Below are 23122 nucleotides of genomic sequence, written 5' to 3'. Positions count from 1 at the left end.
GACAATTTATCTAAAGCCTCTCCTACCAGAAAAAAAAAAACAACTCTGTAGTGCCCAGTTAGGTTGCAGAGCTTCGTCCTATGGAGAGTGTACTGAAGTCATCTTGTAACAAATAAGAAAGAGTTAAGTCCCCTGCAGTACTGCAGTGCTAAAGAAGTCATATTTGCTTCAGTAAAATATTTTTACTGCAGTATGATACTACAATAGTGCCCATATTTGAAATAAAGATTTGCAACAAAAAAAGGAAGGTTGAAAATACTTACCTTCTTCCATTCCTTTGCTATAGATTCATGCAAGCTATAAGGAACTAATACTTGCAAGCCTTCACATGTACCATATATCTGACGACACACCGAAGTAAAAGCTCCTTTAACCACAGGAAACATTTCCGATCCAGAAAAAATAGAAATATCTTCATCAAGAAGTTTCTTCAAAAACTGGGCAATTATATGAGCACCTGTAGGACTAAAAGATAATACATAGAGCAATTCCAAGGTTCTAAGTCATTACTTAACAAAGCACTACTAAAAAGGCTAGCATTGACACAAACCCTTCATTTCCTTGGCTTCCTTTTAGTCTTCCTATAGCTTTTCTGACATGTCAACAATATTCCTGTTTCCACCCATGTGCAGATGCCCAAAAATGAAAAGCCTTTCAAATAGAAAGAAAAGCAATAAACCTATACACTTAAAAGGTTACAGATGCCATGGGTACGAAGCTGCATGTAATTTCACTGAATTCTACGGTAAAAACAGAATCCTGAGTTCTTTGTTCCTAGCACTTGTTAATGGAATAGGGAATGTGTTCCAAGTCTTAGTTCCCCTATCTCAAACGCTGGGGCATTTTAATAGTAATGGTAGATAGGAAAGAATACATTAAGTGTTTATAATATGCCAGGCACTGTCATATTTTAAATATATTAACTCATTTAATCCTTATGATAACCCTATGAAGTAGTTATATTATTTTTTCAGTTTCTATAGAGAAATACAGTTAAGACGTACAGAAGTTAAGTAACTTGATCACATAGCTAGTAAGAGGTGAATCCAGAACTCAAACCTAAGCTGTCTGACTCTAGAACAGCTTTAATTAGATTTTCTGGCTTTCAAAACAAAAGAAAAGGCATACATCTGATATGGAACTGAAGAACTGACTCTCCATGTATCCACCATTTAACTTCAACAATTAAAACACGACCAACAAAAATGTTACATCTACTCCCTTACCTCCTCCTCACTGGAATATTATAGATAAATCCCATACATGTTATTTAACCTAGTGTACAACTCTGATAAAAGTTTCTATGTTATATGCCAACACTCAACCTAACAAACCTGCATTTTCTTAGTATCAGCTGATGGCCCATATCAAAATTCTGATTGTCTCAAGGTTGTCTTTTATAATAGGTTTGTTCAAATCAGAATTCAAACATGTTCCATAGAGGGCACTAGGTTATTACTATTTAGGCCCCCTGTTTCTCCCCCCATGCAACGGATTTGAAGAAACAAAGTCCTTTTCTTACCCATTCTTTATTGAAGAAATTGCTTCATAATAAATGACCATAGTATCATTTAATGTGCTCCTCTAGTTTCCTATGTTTCCTATAAAGTGATAAATCTAATTAAGTCTCCGGATCTAATTAAGCTCAATCTCATTTTTTCTTAGTAAGTTATTATTGCTACTAACATTATTAATTACTGCATTGTATTGTGAGGCACATATCTGGTTTTCCCTATTTAGTGGTGCTAAGTCAATTGGTCAGATAGCATCAACCTAAACTATACAGCAGGAAATCTTCCCCCATCAGTCTTTCACCCTACAGTTTTAGCTTCAATTCATGATCATTTCCCAAATCTAATATTTCACTAGAATTACCAAAAAGTGATTTTTCTTATTTTGAATTAGCTAAATTTTTTCTAAGAATCTTTTTTTTTTGGTAAATTATATTAAGATACAGTTTATACAGGAAATACCAGAAAATACTTGAACATTTATTATCAATTTGCAAAATAATAGGTTGGTGCCCTTGCAACCTCAATGAGTAACTGATAAGGTCTTTTTTTAAGTTTAGTATCTTTTAAATCTATGTATTTTTAAATATACTTTATGTACTTCAGTCCACTGCAGTCATTATTTTCTTGATTCTCAAACTGCCCATCCTAAACCAGTAGGAGGTTCTTTTGACATTATGCATTAGTCTTAGTTGATCTCCATATTGCCTAGAATAGGAAAATGTTCCAGAATCACCGTGCGCACCAGAAACAGTTATTTCTTCAAAGACCTCTGTCTCTTAAGGGAAAAACATTATTTAGAGACCACAATCTGGGTGCCAGCTCTTTGCTTAAGGAGATATCATTACTTCCAGGGCCATAGTGGTAATGCTAAACGTAATTTAAGAAAAAGAATTAAATGGTATTAAATTTGTAATATAAATGTAAGTATTTCTTTAACTTTGTACTTTTATTTTTTAACTTTATACTTTTATTTATTTTCTATTTTGTTGAATTCCTAGCTCCTCATGATGGTAATTACTTTAGATATAGTTTCACAATATACTGAATGCAGTTTGACTTTAGAATATGTCTCACTAGAAATGTTCGATCAAATTAAGTCACTTCAAGTCCTTCTTTTCTTTGCATGGGTATGTCACTAATTTGGTAGTTAAGTTCACTTATTTCCTTCTGATTTGAGTTTTTTATAATTTCACTTAACTTTTATATTTAATATAAAATATATCTATCCACATATTTTCCCTTCCTTGAAAACTATTATTTTTATTACTTTTCAGCTTATTCTTTCATCATTCCTTTTTGTAAAAACAAAACAAAGAATAGTATTTCACATTCCCTCTATTATACAAAAATTAGCATTCTAAAGACAGTCTTCTGTTTGGTTTTTTTTCACTTAATATGTCCTAATAACTCTACAGCAGTACATAAAAAATTCCTCATCTCCTTTTTAAAGCTGCTAAGTACTCCTTTGTCTGAACATCATTTAATCAACTAGCCTCTTGTTATTGGACATCTGAGTCCTAAGGAGCTAAGGACTCCTTTGTATAAACATAATTTAATCAACTAGCCTCTTATTAGTAGACATTATATGCTTTGCTAACATAGTCAAAAACTCTTAACCACTGCACAATGAGGAGTCAAAAGAAGTTCTAACATTTTCTGTCTTATCTGTTTAACTTCAATGTAAGGGAGACTCTTAAAAAGAAAAAAGAAACCTAGAAATCATATGGATAACAATTGGGAAAACCCTGACTACATAAAATTAAATGTTGTCTTTCTAGTACAAAAATACTTAAATAGCCAAGTGAAAGACAATAAAAAGAAACCTTAGAGCTCACGATAAAGTAAGGTTAGTCTTCCCAACTGTAAAAGAATTTTTATACATGGATAAAAAAAAGACTTTCGGGTTCAATAGATCAGACTGAACACATACATTCACATCTACTCCCTCCTGAAATATTACAATGCAAAAGTAAACAAAATTTCAGAAGGTTCTCATAGCCATCAAGGCAAAGAGAAAATAAAAAAGGGTACTATAGTAAAAAAGTTTTGGAACCTAGGGAAGAAAAGTTTAATTCAGGACCTGGAAAAACCAAATGATCAGACACAGTGTAGAAATCAGAAATCAACATGATTTCACAGAGCCTCTCAAAAAACTCAAAGTGCTGGCACCAAAAATCTCTGTAATTGGGGTAAAAAGTAGAACTAAAAATACAGAGATGCCTGAAAATCAGTTTAAGAAGTTTGACCTCCAGATTCCTTTCCACATTCCATGTAGCCACCTCTGCACCCCTTGGAACATAGATAGAGATTAAAAATGATAGTAAGTACCACAGGATTAAATTAAATTTTATATACTAAAGCTTGAGACCTACCACCTTTCCCACTCAGTGGTCTTCTCCCACTAGGCTTATACTCCCTTCAGGCAGCTAGCTCTAAGAGTATTCTCTATTAAATGCAACCAGAACAAAGATAAAACTAAAAGATATTGACATTAGGCATTCCCCAAACAGTACCATGGCAAGGTTCCTCTACCCCGAAGGCTACAAGTGACAGGTCCCACTTTTCTGCATGATGTTCAAGCAGCTTTTTTTAACTAACTTTAATATATTTGAATAAATCTCTAACAAGATAAAAGATTCAAAAGTCTATTTGAAAAGAAAAACAAAATGAGAAATAAAAGCTTTATTACCTTCACAGAGGTAAAAAGAACTTATACTCATGAAACAATAAAAGGATTAGTGAACACTCTTGGATAGAAATTGCACAATATTTTTTTTTTTATCCATCCCTCAAAGTAAAGGAAATAAAAGCAAAAATAAACAAATGGGATCTAATTAAACTTTAAAGCTTTTTTCCCCCCACAAAGGAAACACTGACAAAATGAAAACAAGCTACTGAATGGGAGAAGATATTTGCAAATGATAAGACTGATAAAGGGTTAATATCCAACATGAATAAACAGCTCATATAACTCACCATTAAAAAACAGCCCAGGGAGTTCCCACCATGGCTCAGTGGTAACGAATCCAACTAGTATCCAGGAGGATATGGGTTCGATCCCTGGCCTTGCTGAGTGCGTCAGGGATCCTGTGTTGCCGTGAGCTGTGGTGCAGGTCACAGATGCAGCTTAGATCTGGCATTGCTATGGCTGTGGCATAGGCCAGCAGCTACAGTTCTGATTCGACCTAGCCTGGGAACCTCCATGTGCTGCAGATACGGCCCTGAAAAGACAAAAGACCAAAAAAAAAAAAAAAAAAAAAAGCCCTATTTTTAAAATGGGCAGAAGATCTAAATAGACATTTCTCCAAAGACATACAGGTGGGAAAAAAAACCATGAAAAGATGTTCAACATCTTATTATTAGAGAAACTCCTAATATTTAGAGACATCTAATTATTAGAGAAATGCATATCACAACTACTATGAGGTACCCCCCTTATACCAGCCAGAATGGCCATCATCAAAAAGGCTATAGGAGTTCCTGTCGTGGCACAGTGGTTAACGAATCTGACTAGGAACCATGAGGTTGTAGGTTCGATCCCTGGCCTTGCTCAGTGGGTTGGGGATCCGGCGTTGCCGTGAGCTGTGGTGTAGGTTGCAGACGCGGCTCGGATCCCGCATTACCGTGGCTCTGGTGTAGGCCCGCGGCTACAGCTCCAATTGGACCCCTAGCCTGGGAACCTCCATATGTCGCGGGAGCAGCCCTAGAAAAGGCAAAAAGACAAAAAGACACACACACACAAAAAAAAAGGCTACAAACAATAAATGCTGGAGACAGTGTGGAGAAAAGGAAACCCTCCTACACTGTTGGTGGGAGTGTAAACTGGTGCAACCACTACGGCAAACAGTATGGAGGTTCCTCAAGAAAACTAAAGGATCTAGCAATCCCACTCCTGGGCATCTATCCAGAGAAAACCATGATTTGAAAAGATACAGGCACCCTAATGTTCACTGCAGCACCATTTGCAACAGACAAGACATAGAAGCAACCTAGATGTCCACTGACACAGAACAGATAAAGAAGATGTGGCATATATATATATATATATACACACACACACACACAATGGAATATATTACTCAGCCATTAAAAACAAACTAAAGTTTGCCATTTTTGGCAATGTGGATAGACTTGGGGGGCATTTTGCCAAGTCAAAATAAGTCAGAAGGACAAACACTGTATGCTATCACTTATATGTGGAATCTAAAAAATGCAACAAACTAATAAATATAACAAAGATACAGATGCACAGATAAAGTGAACAAACCAGTGGTTACCAGTGGGAAGTGAGGAAGGGGCAACATAAGGGTGGGAGAATGGGAGGTGCAAACTACTGGGTATAAGATAGACTCAAGGATGTACTGTACAACACGGAGCATACAGCCTATTATTTTGTAATAACTGTAAATGTAAAATAACCTTTAAAAGCTGTATAAAATAAAAAATAGACTTAAAAAAAAAGAATAGGATGCTAGAGTAAGAATGTGTTCTTTAAAAAAAGAACTAGAAATAAATTCCATTTCAATAAAGGGGTTTGACAATAAAGTGAGCTGAGAAAATTTCCTAGAAAGTTTAAAAAAAAGGGAGGTAGGGGCAAAACATAGATAAGGAACCCCAAATCCCAACAGAAGTTTAGGAGAAAACAGAAGATCATCCCCCCAACTTCCAGTTTATAGCAACCACAAATTCCTTTGTCTATGAATTTGCCTATTCTGGCATTTCATGCAGATAAATTCATGTACCATGCAAACAAATTAAGTGAAATCCAGCTATTTCTTAAATTGAGACACACAAATCTTCAGAATAAAAAAGTTCATCCAGTAGGTAAGAGTAGAATATTATGAAAAGATATCACAAAATATCAGAAGACTAATAGCCAAGACTGAAAATCTTCCAGAAAAAGGACAGGGGAGAGGAAGGGGAGAAGAAGCCATCCTGTGATGATGGTAAAAGGCCATTACAAGGATAAAAGCTATGTGCCAGACAAAACCAACAACTACTCTGAATAAAGTTGATCAGAAGGCTAAAAAATGAGTAATAAAATTTAATAGACTTTCTCTAGTATTTGTATATAATAAGAGAAGATATAATTAGCTAGGGAAGTAAGTACACTGAAAATTAATGCCAACAAAAGAAATAAAATTAACTCCAGAGGAAATGAAAAATAATCATTGTAAAAGAAAATCATATGGCTCAGCTGTGAAGATTGCTCAAGTTAGCTGCAAACGACTCTAACCAAGGTTATCGCTCAACTAAATGGCACTGATGGGGGAAAGGAAAGACTAAGTGTGTACACGCAGGTGGGCTGAGAGAGATAGAGGGAGATAAATCATTGTAATAAATAAATGAATAATACCTTAAACTAAAATCAAGAAGTGTAAATACATTATTTAATGATCTAGAAGTAAAGCTCTAAAGGAAACAGCTAAAGCAGCCAAAGGTAGCCACCTCTTAAGAACAAGGAAGGAACTTTTTATCATAAGCCTTGCATGTACACTTATATGTAACTTGGAGTCAACGAAAAAAAAAATCAAACTAAAAAGTGGGCAGAAAATATGGAAAGTAATATTACTATCAAGAAATAACCAAAACTATATCTCCATAGGAGCAATGCAATGCTCAAACATAAGAGGTAGGTCAACATGAATCAAAATAAGGTCTGTCATCCATTAGGTTGCCAAAATATAGTCAAACTGATTATGTAGTCCTGACAAGAACATGGAAAGGGAATTCCTGCTGTGGCACAACAGTATAAGGATCCAAAGTTGTCTTTGCAGTGGCTTGGGTCCAATCTCTGGCCCGGCACAGTGGGTTAAGGATCTGGTGTAGCCACTGCTGTGGTGTCAGTTGCAGGTGTGGCTCGGATTTGATCCCTGACCTGGGAACTTCCATACACCGTGAGTGCAGCAAAAAAAAAAAAAAAAAAAAAAAAAAAAAAGAATGTGAAAAGAAGGGCACACCACATGCTTCTCATACACTGCCAGAATGAAGATAAACTCCCATACCACCATACCACTGGAAAAACCACCTGGGGAGTTCCCGTTGTGGCGCAGTGGTTAGCGAATCCAACTAGGAACCATGAGGTTGCGGGTTCGATCCCTGCCCTTGCTCAGTGGGTTAACAATCCGGCGTTGCCGTGAGCTGTGGTGTAGGTTGCAGATGCGGCTCGGATCCCGCGTTGCTGTGGCTCTGGCATAGGCCGGTGGCTACAGCTCCGATTCAACCCCTAGCCTGGGAACCTCCATATGCCGCGGGAGTGGCCCAAAGAAATAGCAAAAAAAAAAAAAAAAAAACCAAAAAAACGTCTGGCAGTATCTAAGAAATTAAAATACACATGCCACTCTGACCCAGTAATACTCTTTTTAGGGCTATCTACTTTGAAATTAAAAAACGCTAATAGTACATAGGGTATTTCATGGAGAACAAACTTTTTTGTATTAATGATAATAGATAAGATTGTTCAGAATAATAAGTAAAAGTAAGTATTTGTTAATTACAGCCTATGGAAAAGTGAAATGAATGACAGCAATATTACAAGGGATAGGAAGGAGACACTGGGAATACTCTTAAAAGGTTCCTACACTACCTGGTACAGTGGTATAGTGTTATTTTCAAGAGGATTTAATACCAATAGCTACAACCAATTTAGTTGTAAATATGTATTACAAACTTCAGGGCAGCCACTTAAAAAGAGTGAAAAAGAGGAGTATAATTGATGTGCTAGGAAAAGAGAAAATGGATCATAAAATGCTCAGCACAATTAAAACCAAAGAAGGTAGACACTGGGTATCCATACACACCTGCCTCCCACTGCTTGTGAGAACCCAATAAGAAGAGTACAGTTGTAGAAAAAGGAAAACCCCTGAAGAGTAGCAATAATGGGAGTTCAAAAAGCTTACCTCCTACCAAACCTGTCAGGAACTTCAAGGAGGCACCAGCCCACTTTTTATAAGGCACATGTGTGCACACCAAAAGCTAACTTAGTGCCTCACATGTAGGAACTTGTTTTAACAGCCCTGTGAGGCAGGTGGTGCTGATTATCCCTAAACCACAGGTGAGGAAAGACTGAGTGGTGGAGACAGGTGAGAACCCAAGTGGTCTGAACCAAGGCTCATGTGCCTAACCCTCAATGCTGCCTTTCAACGTACTCTTGCTACCTTCCTTCTTGTCAAGTTCACTGCCAGAAATATGTGTTACTTTTATACAGCAGAAAAAAGTTTTTCATCAGGGCAAAATAAGTAAAAAAATAAGACAATAATAACACACACAAAAATCACACCCCTTAAACTAAATTAAAGCTACAGCAATCCTAGCCTCGATGTTTCCATCTATATAGTGGAAATGACCACAGAGCACCCCCTCCTTAGCTGCTGTGAAGATTAAATGGTGATCCATGTACAGACCTCGGTCCTGTGTGACCAGAAGACAATATGTTTCCAGGTGTAAAGAGAGTAAAACACATGATGGACTAAAAATAACAGATGGCAGCAAGAGTGTGGAACACACACACACACACACAAAGGAAGAACAAAGGCAAAACGGAAAACTGAAACAAATATGGTAGATATCCAGTCATATCATAAATCACTCTAAATGTCAAGATTCAATCAAAAGAAAGATTGTGAGGGTAAATTAACATAAAAAGACCCCATTATGGTGTCTATAGGAGCCCATTTTAAATAGAATCACAAAAATAGGTTACAAATGACAGAAAGAAGATAGACATACCATGTTGACAATCAAGAGAAAACTACAGTAATTGTATTACTTTCAGACTTCACAGCAAGGAAAATTACTCAAAAGAAGCATTACATAATAAAGAGAGTCAATTTTCCAAAAATACATAACAATCCTTACTGTGTCTGCACCCAATAGTGTCAAAATACATGAAGCAAAAACCAATAGAACTGCAAGGAGAAACAGATGAATTCATGATATAGTTTAAGATTTCAACATCCCTGTCACTGACAGATCCAGCACTGAAGCCTAAGGATATAGCTGAGCTGAACACCACCAACTACCAACAATATAATTGGTATCTGTAGAATACTTCAATAATAGAATATGCGTTTTTCTTAAGCTCACATAAAACATTCACCCATTCAGAAAGACCACATTCTGGATCATAAACACATTTTAACAAATTAAAACTATAAATCATACAAAATATGCTCTCAGATCCATAAAACATAGGTCGAAGAAATCTCCAGAGAAGTTTAAAACCATTTTGAACTAAATGAAAAATAAAACACAGCTTACCAAAATTTGTTGGATGCAGCAAACACACTGCTTAGAGGGAAATTTATAGCACTGAATGCATATATTAGAAACAAGATATGCTAGAGTTCCCATCATGGCTCAGTGGTTAACGAATCCGACTAGGAACCATGAAGTTACAGGTTCAATCCCTGGCCTTGCTCAGTGGGTTAATGATCCAGCGTTGCCATGAGCTGTGGTGTAAGTTGCAGACTCAGCTTGGATCCTGCGTTGCTGTGGCTCTGGCGTAGGCTGGTGGCTACAGCTCCAATTCGACCCCTTGCTTGGGAACCTCCATATGCTGAGGGTGTGGCCCTGGAAAAGACAAAAAGACAAAGTAGTTAAGATTTTCCTTTGTGTACCTTTATGTGGTTTAACGTGAAGTCAATCATACGTAGCTTTAGAAGTTGAAAGAGTCAAGTCTAAGGGAGTAAAAAATCCCATGTAGAGTGAATCCTCCTATTCTTATTTTGAAGTTACAGACAGCAAGACATTCTCTGCCTGTATAGTCTATAATCCTGCTTATTCCAACTTTCTTATGTTAGTAGCTGATCAGCAATTATAACTGTATCTAAATAGTTATCCAGATTTTCACTAACAAATGCCATGATTTAAGGAACTCCAAATCAGACTGACAAAGTATGCTAAAAAAAATCCCACAAATTATTCAAAACAGACTCATACCTTTTTTCTTCAGAAGAGTTCATATTTTCTCCATAGAGTAGCAGGATAAGTCCTTCTTCTACAGATGCAATCCTTGCCAAAATATCAGCTATATGAATTAAAGCTGTTTCAGAGCAATGCGGAGCAGCCTGCACATTAAAAATATAATTTTTATGGCACACTAACATACCACAGACTGAAAATTCAAGGGTGGTAGTACAGTCTAATAAAGTTTATTGCCACAACAAAAAAAAGAAAGTTAATGACTGTTTGGCTGTGAAATAATATGTCTGAATTAAACGTGTCATTAGATTATATTCTCATACAAGCACAGTCAATGAAGCAAATACATACCCACTTTTTATCCAAAGCAATTATTGTTTATTAAGATAGTTGAGAGAACTGCTATTGCAGTTTTATGTGGATATAATTCTAGTTGACAAACACAGCAGCTCTTCCTTGCCCTTTACTTCTCACTCACTAGGTTCCTGTATATTCCATCTAGCTTTATTATACATGGTATCTAACATACTACCATACGTTCTAAAGATATCATCCCTTCCTACACCTGATTAGGTCATGAGTTGTAGCTGTGACTAGCAACAGCCAATTCCTAGGCTGGCCAATAGTCAATCATTCCATCTAATGAGAAAACATAGGCTGGACGAATCATATTTCCTCACTTTTGATTTTTAAAAAGTACTAACTACAAATAACTTTATCAGTATAAAGCAAATTAGTACCAAGCAAATAACTAAAAAATAGAGTTGTGTTAATGCTGGAGCTCAAGATGGAAGCCTAAGTCTATTCGAGTTCCTACGCTTTCTGGGGCCTACTTACGCATCTGCACCTGTGTGGATGCAGTGCATATATTCCCTACAGTAATTCTGAGTATCTACATATTGCAACCAATATATCCTAATAAATTCAGTGGGTTATCTTAACTAATGAGATGTCAGGTATATTTACCTGAAGAATTCCTAATCAGACATTCTAATGCTCTAATTCATTATTTTCACACTAAATATCTTTCTTAGAAGAACTTCTCTGCCTAGAGTACTCTCCTTTTCTCTTATACACTTTTGTAAAACACTGTTCATCATTTTCAACATTTTGTTTAATAGTCTTTCCTATGTAAGAGTAAATGAACATGTCTTAGTCATTTGTATATTTCAACTACCCAGCACAGACCCAATGATGCAGCAGTGGCTCAATGTGTTATGTTCAATGTCTTAAGTATATACTGCACATCTACTATGTGCCAGAGGGTTGTTCCTTTTTTGGTTTTTTTTTTTTTTTTTTTTGGTAACTTTTACTGAAGTATAGTTGATTTACAAGGCTGTGATAATTTCTGCTGTGGGGGAGTTCCCGTCGTGGCGCAGTGGTTAACGAATCCGACTAAGAACCATGAGGTTGCGGGTTCGGTCCCTGCCCTTGCTCAGTGGGTTAACAATCCGGCGTTGCCGTGAGCTGTGGTGTAGGTCGCAGACACGGCTCGGATCCCGCGTTGCTGTGGCTCTGGCGTAGGCTGGTGGCTACAGCTCCGATTTGACCCCTAGCCTGGGAACCTCCATATGCTGCGGGAGCGGCCCATGAAATGGCAAAAAGACAAAAAAAAAAAAAAATTCTGCTGTGTAACAAAGTGACTCAGTCATACATAACACATATCCATTCTTTCATATTCTTTTCTCACATAGATTATCACAGACCACTGGGAAGAGTTCTCTGTCCTCTACAGCAGGTCCAGAGAACTAGTCCTTACTCTCAAGAATTCCAGTGTAAGTACAGAAGCAATAACATGCAAGTATTACAGAAGTACATAACATGGACGTACAGACAAAGAAACACCTAACTTTGCTAGGGAGAACTAAGAGAAAAGATCACAGACAAACTACAGTCTGAAAAGAAATTTTTCATATAGACCAAGTCTATTAAGACTTTCCAGATCATGGGAAATGTGTCTTATTTAGACAAAAAATTACCTGTTTATAATTGGAATATACAAGAAAGAAAATAGGACACAAGAAAAAAAAACTTGATAAGTTTTAAGTTTATCTAGCAAGCCATAAATAAGAAAGTATTGCAATAGTCTTAGCAGCGATATTAGGGATAGGCTGGAAAGGGGGAGGTCTGGAACAAAAAAATTATTGTATGTTCCAAGCAAGGAATTATCAGGGCTCAACCAAAAGCAACAGCAGTGGAAAGTAAAAGAAACATCTGGATTTTAGAGATATGTAGGGGAAAATATCTACTGGTCTTAAATACAAACTGGACAAAGGAGTCCACATTTACAGCAGTCCTCACCACACAGTGAAAGAGGAACAAGGTTAAAGAACCAGAGCAAGGGCTTAAAAAAAAAAAAAAAAAAAAATACTGTTTTGAAAATGTTGAGTTTGGCTCATGGAATAACAAAAAGGTGTTCGGCAGGCAGATAAAGAATCTGGAGCTGAAGAGATCTAAATTTAGGAGTGAACTAGACATCTAATCCATGGGACTGGAGGAAATCATCGAGGAAAAGTATACCAAGAAAAAAGAAAGTGAACCAGGTCCTGAATCACTGAGGACAGCAGGGACTTGGAAAGGGAACATTAGAGGTGACAAAAATGTCTAGAAATGGAGAGGAAAAAAATAGACTGATTTTTGGAAAGCTAAGTAAATAATTTCAGAAGTTACCTACTGTGGGAATTTCCTTCATGGCTCAGCGGTAATGAACCTGACCAGTATCCATGAGGATGTGGGTTCGATCCCTGGCTTTATTCGGTGGGTTAAGGATCTGGCTTTGCCATGAGCTGTGGTGTAGATCACAGATACAGCTTGGATCTGGCATTGCTGTGGCTGTGGTGTAGACCGGCAGCTGCAGCTCCAATTCAACCCCTAGCCTGGGAACTTCCATATGCTGTGGATGCGGCCCTAAAAAGACACACGCACGGACAAAAGTTACCTACTATGTTAAGTATCAGGTAAATAATGGCCTTAAAAGTGGTCACTAGTTAACATATTTTAAAAGTTACAGACAACTGCAATCAAAGCAGAAGCGATGTGGTGAAGTCAAGATCATAATCATAATCACTGTATGATTTGAAAAATGACTGAGAGGAGAGGGAGCCAGGACAAGAATGGTAGCCTTCCATAATTAAAAGCTTATTCTAAAAAGTTCATGTTATTAGGTGGTAGCTAAAGATGTGCATTGGGCAATCAAGTGCTTCCCCCACATCTCAACTAATGAGACAGACTCAGGCATACTTACAGATAAAGATGCCAAAAGAAAACAGAAAGTAAAAGGTTTTTATATATATAATATATATATAATTATATATATATGTAAAAGCAAAGAATCAAACAATAGTGATGGTGCAAGATCCAAGAGCATATTTCTCAGTTCCAGTATATGGTTTCTATTTCACAATTCACATTATGAAATTTTATGACATTATATGGTATATTTGCTTCTTCTGTTCTTATATTCTAGAAAGTGATTAAGGTCAAAATAATTTCATTATATCCACTTAATTTCCCAGAATTTCAAACCCTGCACTCGATTCACAAATGCTTAGTATTTTCTGAATGAGCAATGAATAGTGAGTACATGGATGGGTGAGCAGTTGTCCAGCCTATTGAGAGGTGGGCACAGGGAGACAAAAATCAAGAAAAATAACAAACACAGACATGGGAAGGCAAAAGCTGTTAGCCTAAAACTGTTAGCCTATTGGTAGTATTAAGCCATCCTCCAGACATTAAGTCATAGAAATGGAGAGTTATATACTGAACAGACTGCACTAGCAGTGATACCAACTCTGCCACCTGTTAAATGTCTGACCTTGAGCAAGTTGCTTCTTTCAGCCTTAGCTGTGTGGTTTAAATTATATAATGTAAGGGAATATACCATACAGGCTGTAAAGAGACAGACTTATGTTCAGAATTAGATGTTTCTAAGTTTTTATAAAGTAATACTAGTTCCTCATATAAAACAGCAGTGGCTCTTCAGGAAAATTTTTTCCAAAGGCTATCTGGGTGCCATTAAAAGAACAAAACATTCACAAGACTTATTAGAATTGCAATAAATAGCTTCTTTTTTTAAAGTTTTTTTTTTTTTTTCCTTTTAACAGCCACACTACTGGCTTATGAAAGTTCCTGGGCCCGGGTGGAAGTAGGCCTACACCACAGCAACACCAGATCTGAGCCGCACCTGTGACCTATGCCACAGCCTGTGGCAACACCAGATTCTTAACCCACAGAGTGAGGCCAGGGATCGAACCCGAATCCTTAGACATGCTGTAGGGTTCTTAATCTGCTAAACCACAATAAGAACTCTGATAAACAGCTTCTTAATAGAATAACTTCAATCCTGACAATCAGCTCTAAACATAACGAGAGAAAAATTTAAGATGTTATATGTACTTCCCCCCCCATTGCTATAACTAAAATCATGTGACTGTGTAAACTAAAATTTAATAAGCAAAAATCTTTGTCAGCATAAAATACGTTTGTATGAGAAAATGTCATAATACTTCAAATATCAAATTTAGAAATAAAATCCCATTGAACATTTGTTCATTAATACCAAATCAAGAGACTCTTTAATACCAACCTTAGTTCCTTTCATTAAGTTATGAACAGGCTGAAGAAGTGCCTCCATCACAGTGTTGTTACATAAGCATTCAACAGCACATTCTTTTTGATCACAGAGTATACGGAGAACTTCAGTTACCATACTTGCAGGAGAGTAATTCTCTAATAAACAAGAAGTATTTTTTTAAAAGTTAAGCTTAAGACATTATTTAATATTCCTTTTATTTCTGTGTTAGCTACTGCTGTTCCAAAAAGCTCAAAGTTAAAAGAGTTTAAAAAATTGCACCACTCACTAACCCAAGGATGATGTACTAACAAATCATAGCTTAACATCATCTTCAAGTTGATAAAAAGGGAGTAAATGACAATAAATATAAATACCAAAAGTCAGCATAAGATCATTTGCTGTTTGCCATGAAAGCACTGATTGATAAGAAGGATGTGGTTTGAGGCAAATTCACAACTTCTCCCTATCTAGCAAATACTTTATTGTATTCACTTTCCTTTTTCTTAAAAATGTATTCAGATGTTGAGCCTGGTAGAAAATTAATCATTTAGACAGAACTACAGCCAAAAATGAGGCAGAGGAGAAATTTTCATGGAGACTAGTATATTTATGTTACCATAAAAACCAAAGAAATGAGTGAGCATTTTTAAGATTTTTCTTAAAAATAAATGTACTTTTAGTTTCAGAGATTAACATTCAGCTATTTGACCTCTTAATATACTCAACAAAATAGTGTTTTACATGAAGACACTAAGCAACCAGAAGTTAGTATGGTAAGGTTGTCGTAGTAAGATACCATACTAACACTGAAGTTCTCGATTTATGTTACAACATCCCATACTCCACAAATACACTAATACCTGACAGAAAAAAAAATGGAAAAGTTCGATAGTTTTTTTTAACTAACCCCAGATGAGAAACACTGTTTGCAATCAGAGATCACCGAGGAACACCAGACCATTTTTCATTATTTCATCTAATTTTTTACTTTTGAGGACTATGTTGCAAACACTGTGTTTAAAGTAAATAAGACAAGTACCCCAGGAGATAGTAAACCAAGACATTATCAATTATAACAAAAGAGAATTACTTTCATAAAGGAACCATGTTAGGTTGTAGGAGTATATAATAGGGGTACCTAATCGATTACTCTATACACGCAAATACCTTAAAAACAGAAAAGTATGGAACGATTATTAGAACTAATAGGCTGTTTCAATTGCATGGAGAAAACCTACCAACTGATAGATGTAGCACAGCACTAATATACGGCCCAAATAGTTTTCTGTGGTTCACATGAGTTCCTCTCAGAATTTGTACCATCCTTTGTAAGGTTAACCTCCAATTTTAGAACATCTGAATCTATAAATCTAGCAGTGTTTTGTTATTAAGCTTTTTAGTTTGAAAACTTTTCCTTTGACTATCAATGAAATTTCTTTAAATGTTATTTAAAAATTTTTTACATGCTAGTAGACAACTATAAGACTAAAAGGTATTTTATTGAAAAAAAAAATTAAGGTTTTCTTAAAAAGATGAACCTGAAAACAAGTTTTGGATGTGAACTTAAACAAACAAGCTGACCAAAACCTCCAAGAAAGTATAAACGGTAAAAAATAGCAATAAAGAACACATTAGTACCTATCAAATTTCCCTTAATATAAGAACACCTTGATCTTAAACATTAAATTCTCAGCAAAATTGGTTCTAAATAGAAACTTTAAACATCAATGAACAAAATTATGTTTCACAGTTTACTTCCAGTACCAATGTAACTTATGAATAATGCTGAAATCTTAATGAAACCTTTTTACTAATAAGCTAGGTCAGTTACTCAAAACACTCAGAATAGAGAAATAGGAACCATCAAAAAATACACTATTTATAATAGAAGTAGAATTACCTAAATGTACAGATGTCATCATCTTTGGACAGCTTGGTGAGTAATAGATAAGTTGGGTAAACAGAACCAGCAGATCTGTAAGGGATACCAAATCTTCAAAAAGGAAGGAAAAAAAAAGTTATTTTCTATGTTCACAAACTTAGAAAAACTTACCTAAGCTTTCATCCCCCACACTAAGTTTTCATGAGACTGTGGTACAATCAGGGAGAAGGGGGAATAATCCAAGACAGAAAACTCCAGGAGGACAAAGTAGACAAAGCTAAAGGATAGAAAAGCAAGTGACACAACGGGTGCTACATGAAGGTGAAGCTTTACCATTTATAGTGAATCTCCTAGAAAGATCTAGGAATGTGATCAGGCCTGTTTGAGTTTATTCAACTAGGAGAAGTAAAATTCAGCTTAATATGTTGGTCCAGCTAACTTATCTATTTAACACAGTAGAGCAGAGGTCCGTAAACTCTTCCTTGACCAGACAGTGAACAGTGCAAGCTTTGTGGCCAGTTTCACAAATACTCAACTCTGCTGTTGAAGCACTAAAGTGGTCAGAGACAATCTGCAAACGAATGAGTGTGGTGTGTGGTGTTTTTAGATAAAAATTTATACATGCTGAAACTTTAATTTTGTATATTTTTCACATTACATGGTAAGTTTTCCCCAATAATTTAAGAACATACAAGCCAATCTTAGCTCACAATTCATACAGAACAGAGTAGATTTTGTCGATAGGCTACAGTTTACTAACACTTGTACAAAAAATTTCTGGTGAAAGCACATATGAATCTTAAAAGTTAACACTGAACTATACTAATACAGTAGGGTAGATCTCATAAAACTGGGTTTTGAGATGACTTCTAACATCTGATAGGTCAAAATGTGTATGTCAAAAGCCCAAGTGCTAAATAAGTTAGATGACAGATATAAACTTAAGTTGAATACTTGAAACATCACAAAATCTTTCTACAAAGTTCACAATGTCCTATAAAATGGCAGCTCTTTTCTTAAAAGTCATTTCTCTTAGTGCCCATTTTACCTTGAATTATGTAGCAATACCATGAGAAATGAAAGTACATAAAACACTTTTTTCTCAAGGAGCTCACATTTTAACCAAGGAGAAAAGGTTTAAGTAAAACAACTAGGAAACAGTACAGAATGTTCAAAATGAAGATACTTTATAACAGGACTGGAAAACTATTGGCCATCATATCCTTATTTTGGAAGACTTTCAAGCTAAGAATGGTTTTCCTATTTTTAAAAGTCCTATGAAATGCATCAGGGTCCTCAAAACCATGCCCAGATTTACTGATTGACTAGGAAGACTCAGGGAATTCAACATACAGTAACACGCCCAGCTCTGATTTACTACAACAAAAGGATATAGAGCAAAAAATCAAAAGGAAAAGGCACATAGGGTGAAGTCCAGAGCAAACCAGGTGCAACTGGCCAAAAGTTCTCTCCCAGAGGAATCATGCAGACATAGTTCTTCCAAGCTGTGACAACACACATGAAATGTTGTCTACCACGGAAGCTCATTGGAGACTCAGTGTGCAAAGTTTTTACTGAAGATTGATCATATAAGCACCCCCTGCCCAATATATACCAGGATTCCAGACTCCGGAAGGAAGGTTTTCAGCATAAAACACATTATTTGTAATCACATTTTAGACACAGTGAGCCCCTCTTATTAGTTCTGAAAACAATGAAAAATCCAAGTTCCCAGATGCCGACAAAGTCCAACCTTGCAAGCAGGCCTAAGGACAGCAGTCTGGCCTAATGTGTTAACTTTCCTGCATATACACACATGTAGGTGAAACGAGAGGCTAGAGGGTACCAGTGGCAGATCACAGAGGCCTTAGCTGCAGAAGGAATATGGGCTTTATTACAGAGGCAACTGGAATGATACTAAAGGGTTTCAAGCAGGAAAGTAATCAAATATGATTGTGGAAAACTGACTGATGGCAGCATAAAAGTTGAATAGAAGGTGGTCAAAGCTTAAAATAAGACTAAGAAAATCATGAGCAAAAACATCAGAAAGCACACATGTACACACACGCACTATGCAACAGAGACAGTATGTGACCAAGAAGCCCAAAACATTTCACAGAAAAAGTCTGCTCATTTCACAGAAAAAGTCTGCTGATCTCTACTCACTACGTTCCTAGTACAAACTGTTAAGGAAAGTAAAAAAAGATAACTAATACCATGTGAAACTTAAAGGAGAAAACTTTAAAAGTGGGACTTAGGGTAACAACAATATAGTTATATATCAAATGGCACAGCACTTTGCAGTTTATAAAACACTAATCCAAAACCTCATTTCTGTGATCATCTCAAAAATTCTGAGTCCAGCACCGATATCATCCCATTTATACAGGTAAACTGAAACAGTTAAGTGATTTCCCTAAAAGATAATGGCTAGTTTTTAGGGGAATCAGAACTTCAACAAGGACCTCTAAGCTGTGGATGCAGATCTGGATCATCCAGTATGCCTAGGACTTTGAAAGGCAGAGAGAAAATAAGAAAAACATCAAAGGTAGGGAAAACAGAATTATAAATGTAGGAAGAAGTACATTCTGACAAATTCTTAAAGTAACATTTCAAGGTACGTAAGCCTATCAGCAGACGAAAAGGTATGTTGCTGAGTACCCTGTATCAAGCCAAATCTCCAAATTTTAATAATTGATAGCACAAAACTTACCACACCTGAACATGTTTGCATCTAATTGCACTTACCTTTTCTATTCTTCAGCTTTACAGGAAATAGTTTTCTGCCTTGTTTATAGATCAGTAATCTTCCTAAAAGGCAGACTGAGTGAATAAAATAAATGTATTGCAGTTCTTGTCCTGAATAGTAGAAAGTTTTCTGCTTGTTCCCTTAAGAGAGAAACAATTACATTTTATTTTAATTCCACTATATTTTACAGTACCTGTCTTCGTTCCCTTCTGAACATTAAACACGGTTAGAATCTATAATGGAGACACTTGGTATCAATTTTTTAAAAAATCATTTGTTTCCCGAAATACTTTAACATACCTAAATCTCTGAGGAAAAGCATTCATTATAAAATTTAGCTAACCTCAGAAAATAATATGCATACAGTGTTCATTCTAAAGCAAATACCAGAGGATTGTTAGTTATCTGTTATTATGAAGAGGGGCTTTAAGTTAAGGAAGAAAGGAAATAATAGAAAATGTTACTATTTAATTATACCAATTAAAAGCCAGATTTACAAAAGAGCATGTTTATAACCATGTTTGCAAATGAAATTAGAATCTCTAAAATACAGACACCTAACATATTATTCATTTACTCATTCATCCATACATTTGAGATCTTACTAAGTACCTATTTTATGTAAGACCCTGAACTATATGCTGGAGTCAAAAAACAAGTAGCATAAAACTGGACTTCCAATTCAGAGTATGGCAAACAGTCTGATATGAACAGAGCATAGGGAGACGAGTAAGAGAACCAAGTCGCTAGAATGTAGCAGATCACAGAAGCCTTAGCTGCAGAAGAAAAATGGGCTTTACTATAGACGCAACAGGGATGACATTAAAGGGTTTCAAGCAGGAAAGTAATTAAACATGCATGCAGAAAACTAACTCTGATGGCAGCATAAAAGTTGAATAGAAGAAGGTCAAAGCTTAAAATAAGACTTGTTAAGAAAATCATAAGCAAGAGCATCAGAAAAAAAATGAAGAGCCTACATAGCAAATGTTTAAGGAAAACTTATCAATATGCCTTAGCCAGAGTTATACATGAACCGTGGAAAAAAAAAAAAAGTTTCTAACTCATATCTCTGTACACAGTAAACTCTTCTTCTATTCAAATAATGCTGAATAAAAAAGGCTAAGAAAGAGAACAGTGATTTCAGTCCTTACTGTTTTAATATTGAAGTTACTGTGGATCTTCTAGATAGAATACTAAGTATGATGTAAGTACATGGGTCCGGAATTCATGAAAGGAGTGTGGATTTAGATATTTCAGAGTCAACATGTGTGTATATATATGTGTGTGTAAATATATACACACATGATGAAATATATATACACATACACATAAGCATAAAATATTTGAAACTATGAGAATAAATGAGCTCTGGCAAGAGAGAACAAGTAGACCTTAGCCTTAGAGGAAAAAAAAGCAAAGGGTAAAACTGCTATAAGTACAAACACAAAGAAAAGAGCCTTTCAAGTGACTAAGAAAAATCTGTTAGATGAGAATGAAGAAATCAAAGAAAGAATGTACCAGGAAGATGAGGCAAAGGGTCAAGAGAAGCAAATGCTCTAAAATGAGGACAAGAAAGAGAAAGTTAATAATGGGAAAGTCATGGAACAGGAGAAATAGAAGCATTACTTCTATGGTTGAGAAATGAATAGGAAGTAAAGAAATGGGGCCTACTTGTATGCTAAATACTTAAAAAGGCTTTTCTCTTAAAGCAGAGAGAAGTAAGGTATATATGAATATGCTCAGGTTTTTATATTAAATATATGAGTAGGTTTAGAGAATGCAAGGAAGGTACCAATTGAAAGGGAAACACAACAAATGTGCTGGTTCTTAAAACACACACACACAAAACACCAAGATAGGAAGAGAATCAAGAACAGACAAGTAGCTCCATCTGCAACAGAAGGATTACCCACTTCCTGTAGCCTGGAGAAAGGGAATACCAATGAGGGCATATAAATAAGTATTTGTATTCATAAATGCATGACGTTTGGGGATTTCACATCTAAAAAGTTCCATTTTTCTCAGTGAAGTAGGATTCAAAAGAGAAAAGTGGGCAGGGGCAGAGCAGGGAGTTTGAAGAGCCTGGGGAAGGTTTGTAATAGCTTTTACAGAACACTGAAGAAAGAATATCTAAGATGATTCCAAAGCTACAAAGAGCAGCTGAGGCTAGAGAAAAACATAAGTACACTATCAATTTATGTTACAATGCTCTTTGCTCAATTTCCTAAGGACCAGAGATTATCTAAAGTTGAAGAACTGCATGTAGGAAACTCTGAAAGAGAAGAATTTTGAAAGAAATGTCAAAAGAATGCAATGAAGCACCCTGAGGTCTTCACCAGATAGGGAAGAACCCAAGTCATGAAGAGCTGGTAGAGTGGTAGGGGAAAAAAAAAAAAAAAACAACTACATACAACATTGTAATATTAAATTAGGAAAATCTGAGTTTATAGGTAATATTTTATATAAGTTTATATATAACTTCCTTTACTTTCAAAGTTCTGGATTCTCTAATTTCTCCTCCCTACATAACACTATATTTTGAAACCTATTATTGGTTCTTGAGAATTTTTTCTTAAGAATTTACTCAAGGATAAACAAAAGTATAAGGTATCTTGATATTCACAAAGCACTTACTTTCTGCTTAGAGAAGTGACATAAAATAGAATGATAAAAGAAATCAAACCCACAAGGCAAGTTGTAAGATGTAAGCAACAGAGCAATAAAAATTCATGCAAGGCCGAGAAGCCTTCTTGAAATATGTAGTTTCTTCTTTTGCAATAGGATTTCTATCAGTATAGGGGATTGTGGACAGTGGCAGTAGGAACAACAATGATGTAGAGGCACTGGTACGCCTCCAAGAGTCACTTTAATAAATAACTAGATATGAGACTGGATAGAGAAATAATGCTCAGATAATGAAATATCTAGGATATTTTAACTCAGACTGATAATAAGCAGAAATGAATCACAGGGTGGGTTAAGTGTCCAATAATAAACCAGTATTTTATAGAAAATTTCCACCCACTAAGATGTATAAGCAACTGATATACTGTTCATTCTTTCCTCCTTTTAGGTATTATTGCAGTTAACAGACTGGGACACACACCCTGGTATGAACTGAAGAAATTCAGATGTTAAGAATCGCTATGATAATTTCAAAATATATCTGCTATAAAAAGTTACCAGAATGGTGTATCTTAAATTTGTGGAAAATATTTTACATTAGCAAAAGCAATCTAATTTATCATGCTATTAAAAAAGTAAGTTATTACTAAGATAGTTTTATTAATAAAACTCATCATTTTTAAAATGTAAAAGAACAGAATACCTACCACAAGGCTTTGAATGTCTCAAAACCTCATTGGCTTTCATGGTTTCACACAACTCAAAGTATTGAACACACTGCTGCACTGCTGTAGTTATCTAATAAAATAATAATAGCTTATTAATTTCAGAATTTTGCAGCCCACAAGTCCATGTAT

General features: G+C 35.7%; 1 protein-coding gene across 14 annotated transcripts in view; it reads right to left on the bottom strand.

The window, feature by feature from the left end:
- TBC1D32 (TBC1 domain family member 32) overlaps positions 1–23122 on the bottom strand; it is a 207789-nt gene that overhangs the window by 129517 nt on the left and 55150 nt on the right. For 13 of the 14 annotated variants that reach the window (XR_014839916.1, XR_014839921.1, XR_014839920.1 and 10 more), the window contains 6 exons: positions 22973–23063; positions 19640–19780; positions 16910–17002; positions 15022–15164; positions 10455–10582; positions 264–465 (listed from right to left, as the gene is read on the bottom strand). Coding sequence is in view for 8 of the 14 variants with exons in the window: in XM_085016280.1 (XP_084872406.1) it covers positions 264–465; positions 10455–10582; positions 15022–15164; positions 16910–17002; positions 19640–19780; positions 22973–23063 (798 nt within the window). In the remaining 6 variants the exon portion in view is untranslated. Of the gene's footprint in view, positions 1–263; positions 466–1522; positions 1602–10454; positions 10583–15021; positions 15165–16909; positions 17003–19639; positions 19781–22972; positions 23064–23122 lie in introns of those variants that run through there. The other variant, XM_085016292.1, reaches the window with a different exon arrangement.

This window comes from Sus scrofa, chromosome 1 (genome assembly GCF_054392235.1).
Source record: "Sus scrofa isolate SSC_HxYL_T2T_F1_AM1 chromosome 1, Sscrofa_HxYL_maternal_Yorkshire_Landrace_v2.0, whole genome shotgun sequence".
NCBI classification, from domain to species: Eukaryota; Metazoa; Chordata; class Mammalia; order Artiodactyla; family Suidae; genus Sus; species Sus scrofa.
This window is presented reverse-complemented; position numbering and strand designations above follow the sequence as displayed.